Source organism: Colletotrichum siamense (genome assembly GCF_013390195.1).
Source record: "Colletotrichum siamense strain Cg363 chromosome Unknown KSG_Cg363_contig03, whole genome shotgun sequence".
NCBI lineage: Eukaryota > Fungi > Ascomycota > Sordariomycetes > Glomerellales > Glomerellaceae > Colletotrichum > Colletotrichum siamense.
The window spans coordinates 1,405,313-1,423,124 of NW_023501016.1; the positions used below are offsets into that span (position 1 = coordinate 1,405,313).

Below are 17,812 nucleotides of genomic sequence, written 5' to 3' on the forward strand. Positions count from 1 at the left end.
CTTACCTAGAGAAGCATTCATTGAACGGATATTCGTGCTGGCCAACTACGGACTCTGAACGAACACCCAACCCTCAACCAATCAACTTACTATCATCTTGGACGACATGACTTCAAGCGATTTCGACCTGGCAATTGTCGGAGGCGGTATCGGTGGTCTTTGCTTGGCTCTCTGCATTACCAGCCAAACAAGTATTCCAGTCACCATATACGAAAATGCCCCGAAGTTCGGTGAAATCGGTGCAGGTGTCGCATTTGGGCCAAATGTCGTGAGAGCGCTTCGGCAAATTTCAATGCCGTTGGCTTCTGCAGTTGAAGCCCGCGCAAACAAAAACATTTCCAAAGAGAAAAGAAACACTTGGTTTGACTTCCGAGTGGGCATGAACGGTCCCGATGCAGCAGCGAAAGCTCGTGGTGTTGTTGCCGGGACTTATCTCTGCTCAGTTGAGCATCCCGACCCCGGCAGCTGGATGGTCAATCGTTCTCATCTGGTTGAAGAGTTGGAGAAACTTCTCCCTCCAGGAATTGCTAAATTTGGAAAGACTGTCATTGATGTTGAGGATAACGAGAAAGGGGGTGTTATTCTCAAATTTGCGGATGGATCGACAGCCCACCACAGTGCCGCCATTGGGTGTGATGGTATCAAGAGTCGAGTCCGAAGCGTCATTTTTGATAAGGACCACACCCTTGCCAAACCAGTCTACACCGGCAAGTACTGCTACAGGGGAATGGTACCAATGGATAAGGCGGTGGAGCTTCTCGGCGAAGAGAAGGCGAAGAACTGTCAAGCCTACCTCGGGTACCACGGCCACATGCTTACATTTCCCGTGGCAGGAGGTAGGATGATGAACGTTGTCGCATTCCAGTCACGCAAAGAATGGGAACACAACACCATGGTTATTCCAGCCACCAAGACACAGATGTTGGATAGCTTCGATGGCTGGGGCGAGGACGTGCTCAACATCGTCCGGCTAATGGGGCAGTCTGACATCTGGGCTCTTTTCGACATGCCACCTACCAGTGCCTATCACAAAGGCCGACTGTGTCTCCTTGGAGACGCTGCACATGCGTCTACTCCTTTTCAGGGAGCAGGCGCCGGAATGGCAGTAGAGGATGCATACGTCTTGGGAAGGATTCTCCGACGCATTGAGAAAGCAGACGGTTTGCCCGCAGCTTTTGAGGCATTCAGTGCTGCGAGAGTAGATCGCACCCAAAGAGTAGTGTCCACGAGCAGAGAGGCTGGACATCTATGGCATTTTGAAGCGGCTGGGGATGATCTTGAAAAGATCAAAGAGAACCTGCAGAGTAGAATGAACTGGATTTGGAACAACAATCTGGATGAAGACAATACAGAGGTAGTATCTAAATGGCAGAAATCTTAAGATTGTCTCTCCTGCTGCGAGTCGTTTGATCTTCCCCTCTGACCGATCGATGCCACGCGATAGCCCATCCTTCTTGGAAAAAACTACAAAAGAATAAAACATACAACAACAGGCGTTCGCCGGTCGTCACCGACCCGACTACTACTCTGTCCCTCACTGGCTTATCTATGGGAGAGCGGACGGGATCCCGAGTTTTCCAGTGGGTATGGTCGTATGTGTTGTCGACCCAGATTGGGTGAGGTCATCAAGGCATTGCGGCATCACCGAGATGGATTTCGTGATAGCATGTCACGCAAGGTTACCGCTTGGTTTGGAAAGAATCCATACAATGAACAAACAGATATACTAGTCGATTTAAATCTCATTTAATTGTCTCTCAGTCATTTATCGCCCTTTGCCACGGCAGGACTAGCCCGCATGCTTTGTTCAATGTCATACATGATGTCGTCCAAGTGTTCAATCCCAACAGAGACTCGGACCATCTCAGGTGCAACACCCAGGTCAATCTTTTCATGAGGTAACATTGGCTTGTGTGTAGTAGACCATGGGTGCATCGCAGTTGTTTTGGCATCACCGTATCTGGAGAAATTAGCAGGGGAACGGCGTACGAGAGTCAACATGCGGAGTATTTACCCTGGATTATTCGAGATCATTTTGAAATTGTCAACCAGCTGCTCTCCTGCGTCTGCCCCACCTTTAACGCCAAACATGAGCACGGCGCCCGCCCCTTTGGGCAAATATTTTTGGGCAAGCTCATAGTGCGGATGGCTGGGGAGCCCGGGGTAGGAAACCCAGAGAACGTTGTCGTGCTTCTCCAGCCACCTGGCCAGGGCAATGGTGTTCTGTGCGTGTCTCTCGCAACGTAGGCTGAGCGTCTCAATTCCCAGAACGAACTGCTGGCTGTTAAAGGGAGAGAGACATGAGCCTACATCTCGCAGAATCTGGCCCCTGATGCGCATAATGAAGGCTTCTCTGGCAAACCTCTCAGAGAAATTCAGTCCGTGAAAGCCTGGACAGGGCTTGTTGAACTGTGGAAAGCGTGTAGAATTCTTCCAGTCGAAGTTGCCGGAGTCGACAATGATGCCACCCGTGGCGCTGCCGTGGCCCCCGATCCATTTGCTCATACTGGCAACAACGATATCGGCCCCGTGTTGGATGGGTTGGCAGAAGTAAGCACACCCGACCGTGTTCTCGACCACAAGGGGCACGCCGTTGTCGTGTGCTACTTTTGCAATGGCTTGGATGTCGGGCACGTTGAAGTTCGGATGCCCGACAGTTTCGATATAAACGGCCTTCGTGCGCCCATCAATGGCCGCTCGAAAGGCTTCTGCTGTTTCCTCCACCACTCTGGTTTCGACACCAAACTCTGGCAGCAAGAAGGAGAACTGGTTGTAAGCACCATGATAGTAATGCTTGGTCGCTACAATATTGTCCCCTTGCCCAGCTAAGGCAACCATAGTCATGAAGACTGCTGACTGGCCGGATGACACTGCTACAGCCGCAACGCCGCCCTCAAGCGCCGCCACCCGACGCTCAACAACGGCGGTGGTAGGATTGCCAGTGCGTGTGGCAATCTCGCCCTCTTCCTCTAGGTTGAAGAGCCTCGCAGCATGGGCTGAACTGCGAAAATTGAAGACGTAGGTTTGATATATTGGTACACCGCGAGCCACCGTCGTAGAGTCAGGGGTTTGACCCGCGTGCACCTGCAAAGTCTCAAAGCGTGATACATGCTTCGTGACCTGAGCAGTCTCTAGATCCTGGCTTGGAGTGGTACTCGACATCGCCGCTGGCTGTGTCGCGCTGGATTTGGTGGCAGGAACGTGGCTGTGTTCGCGGAGGCCTCTTCGAAATCGAGGCACGGTAGAGATGCGCCGAAAGGAGGGCAGTAGATGATGGCACAACAGTAGGTCCTTGGAGCTAAACTCCATATAAAGACGGATGTGGATCACGGTCGTCTGATACTTCTGGAAATTGGCATTAAAACCCAAAAGGTGTGGCGCCAAGCTTCCCGTGGTGCTGCATGTTCGGCTTTTCGGGGGAGATCCCGAAAGAAGAGCAAATTGGACCTCGGCCACGACCTTTTTTTCCGGAAGCAGCCAGGCTTGGCATGTTTGCAGGATCATGTCTAGACAGGCGAATATGGCCTCATTGCCGGCATGAAAGATATCTTATATCCCTTGAAGGTTCAAGCGCAAGATCCAACGCCATCGAAGGTGGAACCATTGCACTCACCGCATCTTTACACTGAAACCCAAAATCTACAACCAATATGACAGTGAACAACAAGTTGGAGGTGATCATCGTTGGCGCCGGCTTTGGAGGGCTTGGTGCCGCTATTGAATGTGCTCAGCGCGGCATGAACGTTACTGTGATTGAGAAGTATCCTGACTCAAACAGCCAAGGCGGTAAGTCGGCTCCTTCATCACGCCCAATCCTCAGATGATAATAAGAATTTTCCATCACATAGATATTCTGGACTTCTTCCCGAATGCCGGACGAATCATTCATCGATGGGATGATGGCAAGATTGGGCAGCAGATTCACGACACTGGATGCAGTCGCATCCGAACCATGGAGCTCCACAAATTTGACGGCAAATTCATTGTCAACGTTCCGTGGGCAAGAGATGACAAAGAGCACAACATTACATACGCCGGTCACCGTGGCAAGATCCACTCTATTTTCCTAGCCTACGCGAAGACTCTTGTCAAGGACATCAGAATCGGCGTCGCTGTCAGTGAGTACCTGGAGAAAGACCGTCGTGCTGGTGTGAGGCTGTCCACAGGAGAGACATTGTGGGCCGATTGTGTCATAGCAGCCGACGGCCCTCGGTCCATCGCGCGTGGACAGGTTTTGCAACTGGACGATGAGAAGATAGATGGCACCAGTAGTGGATGGGCTGTGTTCAGAAGCTTCTTCAAAACCGACGAGGCCATGAGAAGCCACCCGGGGCTGAAGGATCTCTACCGCGAGGACAGGGACACTGTGAGATTCTGGATGTATGACAACTTGAGCCTCATGGCATTTGTCTGGAATAAGGGTCAGGATATTGCTTGGGTATTGATCCACCCGGTAAGCAGTTTCGACCCCTTCAGTCAGCATTGAGTAGACTGCTGACGTGACTTACAATATCAGGACGATAAAGAATCCTCCGAATCTTGGTCGAACATTGCCGAAAGGGAGCATGTAGTCAAGTGGATGAACTACTTTCCGGGAAGGGACGCCCAAGCGCTTCTCGATGTGACCCCAATTGGTAAAACTATCGATTTCAAACTCGTTTACCGACCTACCATAGATACTTGGGTCAGCAAAGGAGGCCGCACCATTCTCATCGGAGACGCAGCTCACGCCAACCTACCCACCGCTGGTCAAGGAGCATCTCAGGCACTGGAGGATGCCGTGACAGTCGCTGAGTGTCTTGAGTTGTCCAAGGGCGACGTCAAGCTGGCCTTGGAAGCTGCCCAGAGGATTCGGTTTCATCGTTCCAACGCGGTACACGAAAGCGGCCAGAAGAATCGGGATGCGTTTTACAAGATTCCCTGGGACGACATCGAAGCGGCCCCAGAGGAATGGGCGCAGAAGAGGTTCCCGAAACTGAAGCCATGGGATCCGCTGGATTTCACTAAGAGCAACTTTGACAAGGTGGCGAAGGATATCAAGAACGGGGTCAATGGACACCTGAAGGATGTCGCGGTGCCTCCACCCCCCGGCGGATATTGGTGATGTATTTCGTTTTGGTGTGCCGGAGGATGCACATGTTTCATTTTGTTTAGAAGCTCATTGCTTATTAGAGTAGAACGTTCGGACTTATCATATCGAATATATTCATGGATTCTGTTTACATCGATGGATACAGCTGCTTCACTCCAAATCTGTTCCTCAGTGGAATTTGATCATTATGAGTGTTGTATGATTCACCCTAACCTTGTCGAGAAGAAGTATGCTATGGATACTTGAGGACGCAGTGGAACATGTTTACGCGGTGCAGCTGTAGTTCAGTACATTCTACCTTCCATTGCAGATGTGTAAAGTTCAAAATTCAATTTCGTACCTTGTGTCTTAGTCCACCTTACAACGATACGTGCAAATAGTCTGTTCACCAGATTTCGCCCTCCACATTACATCGAAAGGTGAGCATCTCCCACAGTCATCTCACACTTATGCATTTCTTCGGGATGGCCGATTTCTAATTTGTTTGCATTTTCTATTAGTTTCACTGTTTACCGCCTCCCGTTGTTATCCTTGTGTGCGTCCGGAGTGAGAGGGCGCAGCCTCTGCGTACATGTATTACTACGGGCACTGGTGGCGAATACCATAACGCTCTCCTCAACAGCCCTCAGCATGACCCGGCTAATGAACATTATAGCCCGAAAATGTCGTTAACTTCTCAGGTTGACATGGCGGCAAGATGAAACTTCAACGATAACAGATGGGACGCCCACCAAAATGCCCGGCCGAAGTTTTCCGTGGGGCTCGGCATGCTCGGGAAATACGCGCGTCGATTTGGACTTGCCATGCAATTCTGTGCTGGCACTGTGACATTGCCTGAATCAACTCTGGTCGGGATGGAATGGCCCGGAGAAAATGTGCGATAGCAAGTGGCCAAGATTCAGCGATCTAACCCAGCGCGTCTTATCTCACCCCAGTAGTGCTTCGAGATAGTTGGAGTGTTATCGCATGGAGGGTGAGGCAAGCATCTGTCCAATGCACAGTTCACCGAGATATAATTGAACGCATGCGTGTCCAAGAAGTCGTCAGTCTTCAACCGAATTGTTATCAGTTTCGGTGAGGCAGCGACATACACAGCGCCTCCACTCCATCATTCTTTGCATCATCAACACAGAACCAACACCTTATCCACCTTGAAGTTTGAACCCGATTTCACCATGGCGGTGCTTAGTCTTGGGCCCGTCTTTTCACACATTCTTATTGTCTTAGTTGCTATGCTGAATATTTGTATTCTTTCTTACGATGCCGGCATGATCAACAACTTGAACGCAGTCAAGCCTTACAACGATTGTTTGTCTCCTTCTTGAACTGAGTTGCTTTTCTAATGCTTCGATACAGATTTCAACCTCAATAGCGACCTAATCGGTCTGAACGTTGCGATTATCAGCGCTGGTTCGGTCTTGGGAGCCCCGGTGGTGGGGCCAGCGGTTGATCGTTGGGGACGGAAGATGGGCCTTGCGGCTGGCTCCATCTGCATCATCGTTGGAGTCATCCTACAAGCTTCAGCATCAGCTGGTACGTGGCGTTGGCCAAAAGCTTTCAAATCAAAAACTGACAACAGCTTCAAACAGTGCCGCAACTCATTGTCGGTCGGTTCATTATCGGATTCGCTTCTCTAGTCAACGGCTCCATTGCCCCTATGTGGGTGATGGAGCTGGCTTCGCCAAAGCATAGAACCATCTGCTCTAGCACAGTACTCGTTTCTGTTCCATTCACATCCTTCTTGGTTGCCTGCATCGTACTTGGAATCTTCGACAAGGATTCCAACTGGGTATGGAGAGGAATCATGCTAGTGAGTGTCCTCGAAAGTTCCTCAACTACATCGACTTGTCTAACCTGTCATGTCAAGGGCGAAGCAGTGCCTTCCATTGTTTCACTCTGTCTCTTGCCATTCGTTGATGAGAGTCCTCGATGGCTGTTTTCCAAAGGACGTGCTGAAGAGGTAAGGTACAATGAGTGCATAACCACACCAACTGCTGACCAGTCATAGGCAACCGAGATCCTTGCCCGTCTGCATGCTGACGGCGACGTACATAACGTTGAGGTACTTACCGAAGCGCAGGAGATTGTTGCTTCTCTCAATCAGGAGAAGGACGGTCAAGGGGCATGGCGCGAACTCATTACACCTGGTGAGCCGATTGCAAGTACCATTCTCTAGGTCTTGGCTAACCTTATGTTTTCCGTAGCCTCTAACATGAAAAGATTTACCATTGCTGTTTTGACCAACATATTCTATCAAATTCTTGGAGGAAACATGATTCTGTAGGCTCCTTCGTGTCTTTGCAATCCATACAAACAAAAGGCTAACCTTCTGCTCAGGTACTTCTCGTCATACATCATTTCGAGCCTAGGTGTTTCCAGCAGGAGATCCATTATCACTATCAACGTCGCTCTCTTGCTATGGAAGGCCTTTTGCAGTATTCTTGGCGTGTTCCTTATCGATCGGGTCGGCGCTCGGAAGCCATTACGTACGTATTCAGAATACTCAGAGTCCACTGTTGTTTCGCGAAGCTAACATGCGATTTCAGTTGCCGGAACATCAGCAACTGTGATTCTGTTTGGTCTTCTGTCTGGCTTATCCCACCTCACGGAAGTTCATCCTGACACCAACTCATACGCTATTGGCTCAATTGTCGTTGTTGCACTTTTCTTGCTTGCAGTCTCTACCAGTTGGTAAGATAGCTTTTCGGCGTCCATTTTCTATCCGTGACTAACTTTGCTGCAGGATGATCTTGGCATACACTTACCCACCCGAAATACTCCGATACTCACAGCGAGCCAAGGGTGTGGTGGTCGCCCAAGCCATCGGTTACGCATTCAGCTTCCTTAATCTGTACACCGCTCCTTTGGCGATCGAACGGATCTCATGGCGGTACTACGCGATCAATGGTGGTTGGAATCTGGGAATCCTGGCTGTGGTCTACTGTCTGTTCGTTGAGACTAAGGGCAGAACTTTGGAGGAAATTGACGAGGTCTTTGATGGCGTGGTATATTCCAACGATGTTATCATCGATGCTCAAGGCTCGAAAGGCACCCTGGAGCAAGATGGAGAAGACAACAAGAGTCTAACAAAGCGCAAGCTTCGAAAAGTTGACTCTGCCAACTGAAATAGCGGTATTCAAGGGATTATTTTGGCATGGTAAAGACATCTGGCTTCCGTTTGGATCGATAGCTCAGTGGTAGAGCGAGAGATTGCAGTCCTTCTATTTGCAGATATCTCTAGGCCCCGCGTTCGAACCGCGGTCGGTCCTACGAATGAATAGTTTTGTTGTACTTTGCTCCTTTTTTGTGTCTCCGCAAATGAGGGCTTTCCCTGGCGGAACTGCTTAGCCCCATCCTTGTCCCGAGCCACCTCGCTTTCAGACACCCACTTGGCCACCATTGTATATTGCCTTGATAATTGGATAACAATTGAGCAATGGGTATGCTGGATCGCCCTGGTCATCAATATGAGTTTCGCTAGCCGGGCAGTGTGAGTTGGTTATCCGGGCAGTGTCCCTCCCCTATAAATATATCGTAGTATATGCCTGTACTCTAATAAGGACTATAGTAGAGGTAGATAGGAATAATGATGAACGACGACGACAGCGATAACGAAAGTGATGATACCAGCGAGAATCGTCGTTTTAGTATAGGTATAGGATATATAGATTATATACTGCTTATGTAGTGGACACTGCCCGGATGGCCAGCTAACACTGCCCGGCTAGCAGAATTCATCAATATTCATTGTGTTTAGGGTATGTGCGGTGCCTTTAGAACCTAAACCTCAAGAAAGGCTTTCAGCCACAGTTTCGATTACGGCTACCAAACCCCAAGCTAGCGCCAGCCCCTTGACCAGCCGTCTCAAACTCATTTTGCTTGAAGACGCGGCACCTGATGTACTGGTTGGAGATGTCTTTCCTGTGAGTGGTATCTCTCCCACATCACTCTGCTTGTGTACCAGAGTTACTGCAGGCGTCGTGACTAATCCTATGTACTGCGTGCTATCGGCAGGCTTGATAGTCTCGATCGTAGTTTTGAAACTCATAGTTGTAGCCGTTGTGTACGCCATTAGACCTGTGATAGGTCTCCCATAAAAGGTGTATGTTTCAAGAAGCACAGTTTCAATGCGGCTTGCAAATTGAAGTTGACACCCCGTCGTGGCAGTGTATGCTTCATTCGAGACTGTCGAGAAGCATGCGCCACCGGCCCATCTTGCTGTGAATCCGCTATGACATTTATTATCAACTTCAGTCAAGATTGGAAAGTAATTCCAGTCGAATGACAGCCACCACTTTACTCACCTTGGGCAACAGATCACAGCAGTCTCCGAAACTTCCATTGCAGAGGGGAATATCTCATTCGATGGTCTGAACCCTGGTGTAATTTGAGACATGGTAGTGGTCCTTGTGGGAAATGTGCGCGTGAAAGTAGGATCGGCGAAACTCCCGTTCATTGTATAAGATGACGGTCCTTCTTTTATGGCAAGCCCTGCGGTGAACCAATCTGCTGGACAAGCAATGCCTGGCGAATGATATAATTCGAAGTTCAGTCGCTGAGGGTTCATTTCGGCTTGCCTGGAAGCCCATTCTCGGTTTGCCGGGGGCGCAGACGGTATGCATTCATCGTAAATGTCGGTTCGCACTTCGCAATTATCCCACCACATCGCTACACCGTCTTTGTAATTGGTAGCATAAGCCAATTGTACAGAAGGCGGTGCGGAAGCGCATGATGTTGGGGCGGTCCACGTCGTTGTCAACGGACCAAGGTTGACGAGGTCGACGCCGGAAATGGTGGAAGTAGGCATACTTGCAAAACTGTCACAAATCCATCGCACACTGGAATCTTTCAAATTGAGAAAGACCGATTACAATAGCTTACAGAAAGCTGCTGTTTATCAATCATTGCCAAGGTAGTTGCCTAAATTCCAAGTGATCGTCTAAGACAAGTGAAGTTGCTGACGTGTGCCCAGTTCCTGCCCGTCATATGATCAACCACGAGCCAAACAGAGCGAAGCATGACAAGTTGTGTGACATACACAATCAGGATCGGTTGCGATACGTGAAGCATTGCAGCAGGGCGACTTCATCACTTTGAAGCAGTTGCTAAGATGTACCCAATGACGGACGATTGAGGAGATCTGCCCTCCTACAGGCTACCTATCTAAGCTGACATCGACTTCCGAACAGTGGTCTCGAATTCCTCTGGCTCCCTCCCCAGAAGCTCGCTTAGCAGTGGAGAAGCAGATGCGGCCTCCCCCCTTCGGAACGCTTCAAATGACGACGCCCACGCCTTGGAATAATCGACTCCGCGATAGGTAAAGTTGGGGGGAACCTGGGGCTGTGTCGCGAATTCATCGTCCGAGACCTGCCTGATGGTAACGGGAATATTTGCGATCTCGCTGAGCATCTTGACTGTTTCCGACAGGGTCAAGCTCTTATTTCCTGAAAGTAGCACCGTCTTGCTACGGTAAGTGAATCCCTGAGGGTCTCGAACATAGCGTAGTATGAGTTCGGCAGTGCCCTCACCCAATTCCTCCCTCTTCACCCAGGCGATTCCAGGCCCCGAGCCGTCATGCGGTATCTTGACTTCGCTGCGGGGTTGCGCGGGGTCAAAGAAAGCGGTGTAGAGTGGGTACGACTCCGTGTAAAGACCCTCTCGAATGATGGTGAAGTCGAAGCCTGAGTGGCTCTTCCGACAATCTTCAAGATATCTTTCAGTGTCAAGATGCGGTTTCATAACATGAGCTACTGTCTCTTTGTTGCTCTCTGACCCAGCAAAGCCCAAAGACCCATAGAAGATGTACTCTACGCCGCTTGCGATCGCGGCGTCAATGGCAAGTTTGTGTCGCTTGAGGTATTTCGTTAGCCGGTACTTCGTCACGTTTGAAGGCAAGTTTATCATACCTCAACTCTGTGTTCGTGCTCGACCGATGCGTAGGAGATCAAGAAGAGAGTTTTGATCCCGCGGAACGCGACTTGGACAGTCGCGTCGTCATCGTAATTTGCTCGGCGTACTTCAGCTCCTAGAGCTGCTTCAGAAGCAAGCTTTTCTGGGTGTCGAGCGATGAAGACGAGATCCTTAGGGGACAGGCGATTGAGGATGTGCTTCACAGTGCCTCCGCCAATGCCTCTGGATGCGGGGAAAATTCCGATCTTATGCTGCATTGAGGGTGCCATCTTTTCAGATTAAGACATGAAGGAAAGGAAGTTGAGTGCATCATGCAATATTGCGAAACAATGCCATTAGTTGGCGTTTTGTATCCAACGCAGCACCGCAGTCTGAGACTCTGAGTACTGAGCCATGGATATTACAAACCAACCCTATTTCCGTGGAATTGTTTAACTTAGCGATGCCGATTTTGCAGTCTTTACGATGCAGATCTCATGCTTACAAATTTCACTGCATAGGACTCAGTTCAGCAGTAATTAAGGCGAATAGAATTTATAATGTCTAGTAGAGATAACGATGCCACTTAAAACCGAAACCGAAGGAAATAAGATAGGTCTGTAGTTCAAAGAAAACTCAAACTGTGAGCTTTCTGTATATTAGGATCACTAGAACTAGTTAGGCGTAGGGAGGAAGCAATAAAGGAGCAGCAAGGTTATATATAGGGAGCAGGTTATATATATTATATAGGGAGGTAGATTTCAGTAATCTATCTTTTAACTCCTAACTATAGTTAGCCTCTATAAGCCTTCACTTTATATTATATACTTAATTAATAGTTTAAAATCTCTACTTATAAAGGGGATTAAGCTAGAAATTTAAAATATTAGCTTAAATATAATATACTAAGAAAGTATAATCTATATAGTAACTTAGTAATAAAATATTATTATTATTAACTATTTTAAGTATTTAAGATAAATAAGAATAGTAAAACTTATTACTTCTATAATAGAAAGTAAGTAACTAATTAACTCTAAAGAGGATATAATAAGAATAGAGGGGTATTACTCCCTTTAAGTAGGGATAATATAGTAAACCCCTATTAGCTAAGTATACTTAAACTTATAAATAGCTAAATTATACTACTAATAATTAATTATCTAAATTATATAAAGAAAAGTATATACTTAAAGAGGAGATCTTTATTACTATATATAAGGAATATTTATATAGGAAGTATATTAAGTTAGAGCACCTCTAGAGCATTTTAACTAGCTTAATACTTAGATTAAGCTATAATAAGCTTACTTTAACCTAATTTAGTACTATACTTAATATTATTAAAACTTTAATCCTTAGCTATAAAACTATTTTACTTAACTTCACTAAATCTAAAACCTCTAAGTTATAAGAATAAAGCTAACCTTACTTTATAAATAAGCTATAAGCTATTAGCTTTATACTTATTAAACCTTAGCCTTAAAACCTTAATATTATCTTCTAATAAGTTTTACTACTTACTTTATTATATTTAAGAAGGTTAGTAAAGGATCTATAGAGCTTCCTATTTAATTATAGCTATTAATTTAGTCTATAAGTATACTAGATATATATTAATAGTAATAAGGTAGTATATATAATAAGCTATATTTATAGCTATTTTAAAACCTTATAGATATATTATATTTATAACCTCTAAAAGGAGCTAAGCTTTTATATAAACTAGATTACTTTTCTATAGCTTAAAACCTTCTTATATAATAATTTATCTAACTTTATAAGCTATAGTATAGCTATTAATATATATCTAAATAGTACCTCCTAAGAGCTTAAAGAGTAAGTTAATAAATTTATAAGTTATATTAATAACCTAAAGCTTAAATTAAACTACTACTTAATAGAGAAGTAGTATATTTTAATACTATTTAGTAAGCTATAGCTATAACTATATTACACTATAACCTTATAAATAATACTTCTATATACCTATAATAAGCTTATTTCTTTAGTATAGCGTATTAAGTAGTTTTTATTAATATTCTTTAACTAGTAAGCTTCCCCTCTAAATAGCTTATTAAGAAGCACCTTACTAACTAAGTAATAGCTAGCTAATAATACTATTACACCTCTTTAATAGTATAAGTCCCCTCCTAAAGATATTATTTATTATAACTATTATAAATCTAATTATATAGTAAGAGATTACTTATACTTAAAGGTGCAGCTTTAGTAGTACTATAACTATAATAAAATAAGCTATTTAGCTAATATATATCTAAATATAATATATAGAAAGTATAGCTAAAAAAGCTATAAAGTAGCTAATTACCTTATAAATAGCATAACTTTAGAGTAGTTAAGCTTAGTAATAAACTCTAATACTATACCTATTTATATTATAGATTTATAATAGTAAGAGTGCTATTTAGATATCTTAACCTAGATATAACTTAATAATAACTAAGTAAAACTAAAAGTGCTTATTAACTTAAGATTAAAGGGAAATATTATTAGCTATAGCTTATTTAATATATTTAAAATTAATCTATATATCTATTTAGCTTTCTAGCTAATAGATATAGATAACTAAGAGATCTAAACACTTAAAACCTATTATTTCTAACTAAGAATCTCTAATAGCGATAATATTATAAAGATATAGCTATACTACTTTATTATAATAAATCTATTAACGCTTATATTAATCTTAAGTATCTTATAGTTAGAGGATATTAACCTTCTTATTAATTAGTAATAATAATAATAGCGCTATCTAATCTATAAACGCTATATCTATTTAGATACCCTTAAAAAGGGGCTACTAAATAGCTTATAATATACTATAATAGCTTATATTATTATTACTCTAGCTATTAACACACTCTTAGCGCTATTAGGTAATATAGAGGATTAATAAGTATACTATAATAACTTTAATAATCTATTTTTAGAAGAAAAAGCTATTTTACTCCCTAAAAGAGTAGCTTATAACTATTATATTAAGCTTAATAATACTGCTCCTATTCCTTAAAGCTTTATCTACTTATTATTAAACTATAAGTTTAAGATCTTATAGGATTACTTAATAAAAGCAGAAGTAAGAGGTTAGATATACTTATTAACTAGCTTAATAGAAGTACTTATCTTATTTATCCCTAAAAAGAGTAAGAAGCTATAGCTTTATATTAACTATAGAGTAATAAATAAGATTATATATAAAGATAGAACGCTACTACTACTAATTAGAGAGATTCTAAACTACTTATCTAATATATTAGTTTTTATTAAACTTAATCTTAAGAATACTTACTATTAAATATATATTACTAAAAGTAATAAGTAGAAAACTACCTTCTATATAAAGTATAGCTAATTTAAGTATTTAGTTATCTTATTTAGCTTAACTAATATATTAGCTACTTTCTAAGTATATATTAATAATATTCTAAGTAGCTTAATAGATACTATATATATTATATACCTAAATAATATCCTAATATATAGTAGTAGTTATAAAGTATATAAAGAATATATATATAGTATACTTAAATAGCTTTATTAATAAAACTTATATTTAAATAGTAATAAGTATAAGTTTTATACTTTATATATAAGCTTCTTAGGATATATTATATTAAATAAAGGGGTTAAAATAGAGTTAGTATATACTAAAGCTATAGTAAACTAGCTACTACTATATAGTATTAAGGATATCTAAATATTCTTAAGCTTTACTAAGTTCTATAGATAGTTTATATTAAATTATACTAAGATTACTATACTATTAATAGACTTACTTTAAAAAGTAAAGTTAAGGGAAATTAATTTACTACTAAGTATTATTATAATATTTAAAACGCTCCTTAAAGTATTTACTAAAGTACTTATATTATAGTATTTTAATTTTATACTACTAATAAAGCTATAAATTAATACTTTTATATAGGTAATTAAAGTAGTAATTATTTAGCTATTTAAAAGCTATTAGTATCTTATTATGTTTAGGTCCTAAAAGTTAATAGATATAGAGAGCTACTATAGAATAAGAGATATAAAGTTTCTTATTATTATAAATACTCTAAAGAATTAGTAGTATTATCTAGTATATAATAAGAACTATATTATAATATTTATAGATTACTTTAACTTATAGTTTCTTAATATAAAGAAGAAACTAAATAGTAAGTAGCTATACTAGCTTAATAAATTAGTAGCTTTTAATATTAATATTAAGTTTAAACTAAGAGTAAAGAATCTAATAGATAGGCTTTTATAGAGACCTAACTATAGCTCTATATACTTTAAAGGAGAGGTTTAAGAATTACTTAAAGATATAAGAATATAGCTATTAAGTATAAAAGCTATATAAAAGCTACTTATTATAGTAGTAATATTTATAAAGTATTACTATAAAAGTAATACTAAAGTTAAGGTTATATAGTTACTATAATAGTAAAGTAAATAAAAGAGGATAAAAGCTTTAGCTTAAGATATAAGTTCTAAAAAGCTACTTAAGAGGTATAATAAAGCTATAAGCTTAAAATATTAGAGTAGTAGTATAATATTTAGGGAGATACTTAAGCTTACTACTAAAACTATAGATTATAAGCTACTTATTCTATAGGACTATATTAAAGATATAACGCTTAAAACAGCTATTAAAGAGGGTTAAATATTAATAATAAGCTAATTATTAGTAACTTAATAAAAGGATGCTTTTATTAAGGAATACTAATAAGCTAAGAAGTACTAACGCCTATAATAAGCTAGAGGTTATTAGTAGAGAAGCTAAGGATATAACGTATAAAGGTTACTATATTTTAGTAATTATATATATATTCCTATATATTATAATATCTATTAAGAGGTTATTAAGAGGTGTTATAATATATTAATAGTAAGGTATTATAGCGTTAAGTAGATATTAATACTACTTAAGAGATATTATTATTAAGACTTAATAAATAAGAATATTAAAGCTTATATTAATATTTATATAGTATACTAGAGAATAAAGCCTTACTACTATTACTTTTATAAGTTATTATAGCTCTTACTTATATTATAATAGCTTTAATAGAAGATCTTCTTTAACTTTATTACTAGATTACTTATATTAATAATACTTTTAAGCTATAGATCTTATAATACTATCTTAATAGTAGTTAATTAGCTTACTAAATATAGTATATATATTACTATATACTTAATACTTACTATTTAAAACTTTACTAATCTATTATTTACTAAGATCTTTAAGATATTTAGTATCCTTAAAAGTATTATCTCTAATAGGGGATTACTATTTACTAATAAATTCTAGATATACTTCTACTACTTCTTAGCTATTAAGAAGTAGCTAAGTATAGCTTTTTACCCTTAAATAGATAGCTAGATAGAATAGTAAAACTAATATTTAGAGTAGTATTTATAATACTTCTATATATAGGACTAATTAGATTAAGCGTAATAATTTTACTTTATATAATTTATATATAATAATACTTAGTATTTAGTAATATAAGTAGTACTAATAGAAGCTTTTTTTAGATTTTTACTAACTAGTCTTATAACTATAAAGCTTAATATAAGGCTAGCTACTAAGAATACTATAGTAGCTAACTATATAGAACGACTTTATACTAACTAAGAAGTTCTTAAGCCCTTATTATAATATATATAATAAGTATATATAACTTAAGCTAATAAAATATAAGTCTATAAAGCTTATAAAGTTAGAGACTTAGTATTTCTATCTAAAAAATATATTTAGAGATAGTAACTTAGCTAAAAGTTAGCTAATAAGTATTTAGGACCTTTTACTATCTTAGTAATTATAAGAACATTAGGAGTAGCTTATTAGTTAGATATTCTTAGTTAATATTAAATTTATAATATTTTCTATATATCCCTTTTAAAGCTATATAATTACTATAATAAAGTATTATATTAGCTACTACTTATTAGTAATATTAATAGTAAACCTCTATATAAAGTTAACTATATTATAAACTATTAAGGCTTTAAGAAGAGAAAGTAGTACTTTATCTAATAGTAGGAGTATAGTATTAATAAAGATATATAAGAGCTAGAATATTATATTAAGGATATAGCGCTAATATAGCGTTATAAAGAGGTAGTATTAATTAAATAATAGTTATAAAGAGACTATATAGTTTATAGTTAGTAAGTAATATAAAAGCTATACTAACTAACCTCTTATTTAACTATTTATAAACTTTAAAACTTAATCTCCCTAATAGTATAATAGTAATATAAAAATAATATAAAAGTAACTTCTAAGTAGTAAGTAAAGTATTATAAAGTTTCTTTTTTTTCTTTACTCTCTTCTTCTCTCTCCTCTTCTTCTTCCTCTTCCCTCTCTCTCTTAATATAAGTAGAGTAAATATACTATAATAATAAGTTAGCTAAGTTCTTAGAAAGTATAAGTAGTAATATATAAAGTAGACTACTTATTAAATTTTATTAAAAATAATAACTATATAGCTAAAAAGTATAATAAGAGTAGTATTAAGAGGAATAAAGTTCTCTATAATTATAATTATATAAACTAAAAGCTACTTAAAAGTAAAACTAAAAGTAAATATAAGAGTAGTATTAATAATAAAGGTAAGAGTAATAAGAATAAGGGGCGTAAGAGTAGTATTAATAAGGTTTTTAAACTTAATCTTAGCTTAAAGAGGAGGTATAATATATATAAAAGTAGAGTTATAATAAAAAAGTACCTTTAGTATATTACTAATAGTAACTTAGTAATCCTCTTAAGTTTAAGGGAATTAATAAAAGAATATTATAAGAGTAACTAAA

General features: G+C 39.8%; 6 protein-coding genes across 6 annotated transcripts; 3 read left to right on the forward strand and 3 right to left on the reverse strand.

The window, feature by feature from the left end:
• Positions 1-106: 106 nt before the first annotated feature.
• atA-2 (6-methylsalicylic acid decarboxylase atA) lies at positions 107-1,381 on the forward strand (the record flags this gene model as incomplete). Its single annotated transcript, XM_036636239.1, has 1 exon — positions 107-1,381. The coding sequence occupies one exon, from the start codon at positions 107-109 to the stop codon at positions 1,379-1,381; it is 1,275 nt and encodes a 424-aa protein (XP_036498182.1).
• Positions 1,382-2,010: 629 nt separating this feature from the next.
• Positions 2,011-3,162, reverse strand: cysD-3 (Homocysteine synthase; the record flags this gene model as incomplete). Its single annotated transcript, XM_036636240.1, has 1 exon — positions 2,011-3,162. The coding sequence occupies one exon, from the start codon at positions 3,160-3,162 to the stop codon at positions 2,011-2,013; it is 1,152 nt and encodes a 383-aa protein (XP_036497870.1).
• A 488-nt stretch (positions 3,163-3,650) lies between these two features.
• fmqB (FAD-dependent monooxygenase fmqB) lies at positions 3,651-5,104 on the forward strand (the record flags this gene model as incomplete). The annotated part of the gene is made up of 3 exons (XM_036636241.1): positions 3,651-3,786; positions 3,849-4,453; positions 4,517-5,104. The coding sequence occupies 3 exons, from the start codon at positions 3,651-3,653 to the stop codon at positions 5,102-5,104; spliced, it is 1,329 nt and encodes a 442-aa protein (XP_036497867.1).
• A 1,163-nt stretch (positions 5,105-6,267) lies between these two features.
• On the forward strand, positions 6,268-8,217 carry HGT1-6 (High-affinity glucose transporter; the record flags this gene model as incomplete). Its single annotated transcript, XM_036636242.1, has 9 exons — positions 6,268-6,400; positions 6,449-6,625; positions 6,682-6,902; positions 6,960-7,052; positions 7,101-7,239; positions 7,297-7,372; positions 7,430-7,578; positions 7,639-7,783; positions 7,836-8,217. The coding sequence occupies 9 exons, from the start codon at positions 6,268-6,270 to the stop codon at positions 8,215-8,217; spliced, it is 1,515 nt and encodes a 504-aa protein (XP_036497868.1).
• A 675-nt stretch (positions 8,218-8,892) lies between these two features.
• On the reverse strand, positions 8,893-9,434 carry CGCS363_v004394 (uncharacterized protein; the record flags this gene model as incomplete). The annotated part of the gene is made up of 3 exons (XM_036636243.1): positions 8,893-8,994; positions 9,054-9,321; positions 9,397-9,434. The coding sequence occupies 3 exons, from the start codon at positions 9,432-9,434 to the stop codon at positions 8,893-8,895; spliced, it is 408 nt and encodes a 135-aa protein (XP_036497865.1).
• Positions 9,435-10,255: 821 nt separating this feature from the next.
• qorB-1 (Quinone oxidoreductase 2) lies at positions 10,256-11,271 on the reverse strand (the record flags this gene model as incomplete). The annotated part of the gene is made up of 2 exons (XM_036636244.1): positions 10,256-10,942; positions 10,999-11,271. 2 exons carry the CDS (start codon positions 11,269-11,271, stop codon positions 10,256-10,258), a joined length of 960 nt encoding a protein of 319 aa, XP_036498181.1.
• Between the last annotated feature and the right edge of the window lie 6,541 nt (positions 11,272-17,812).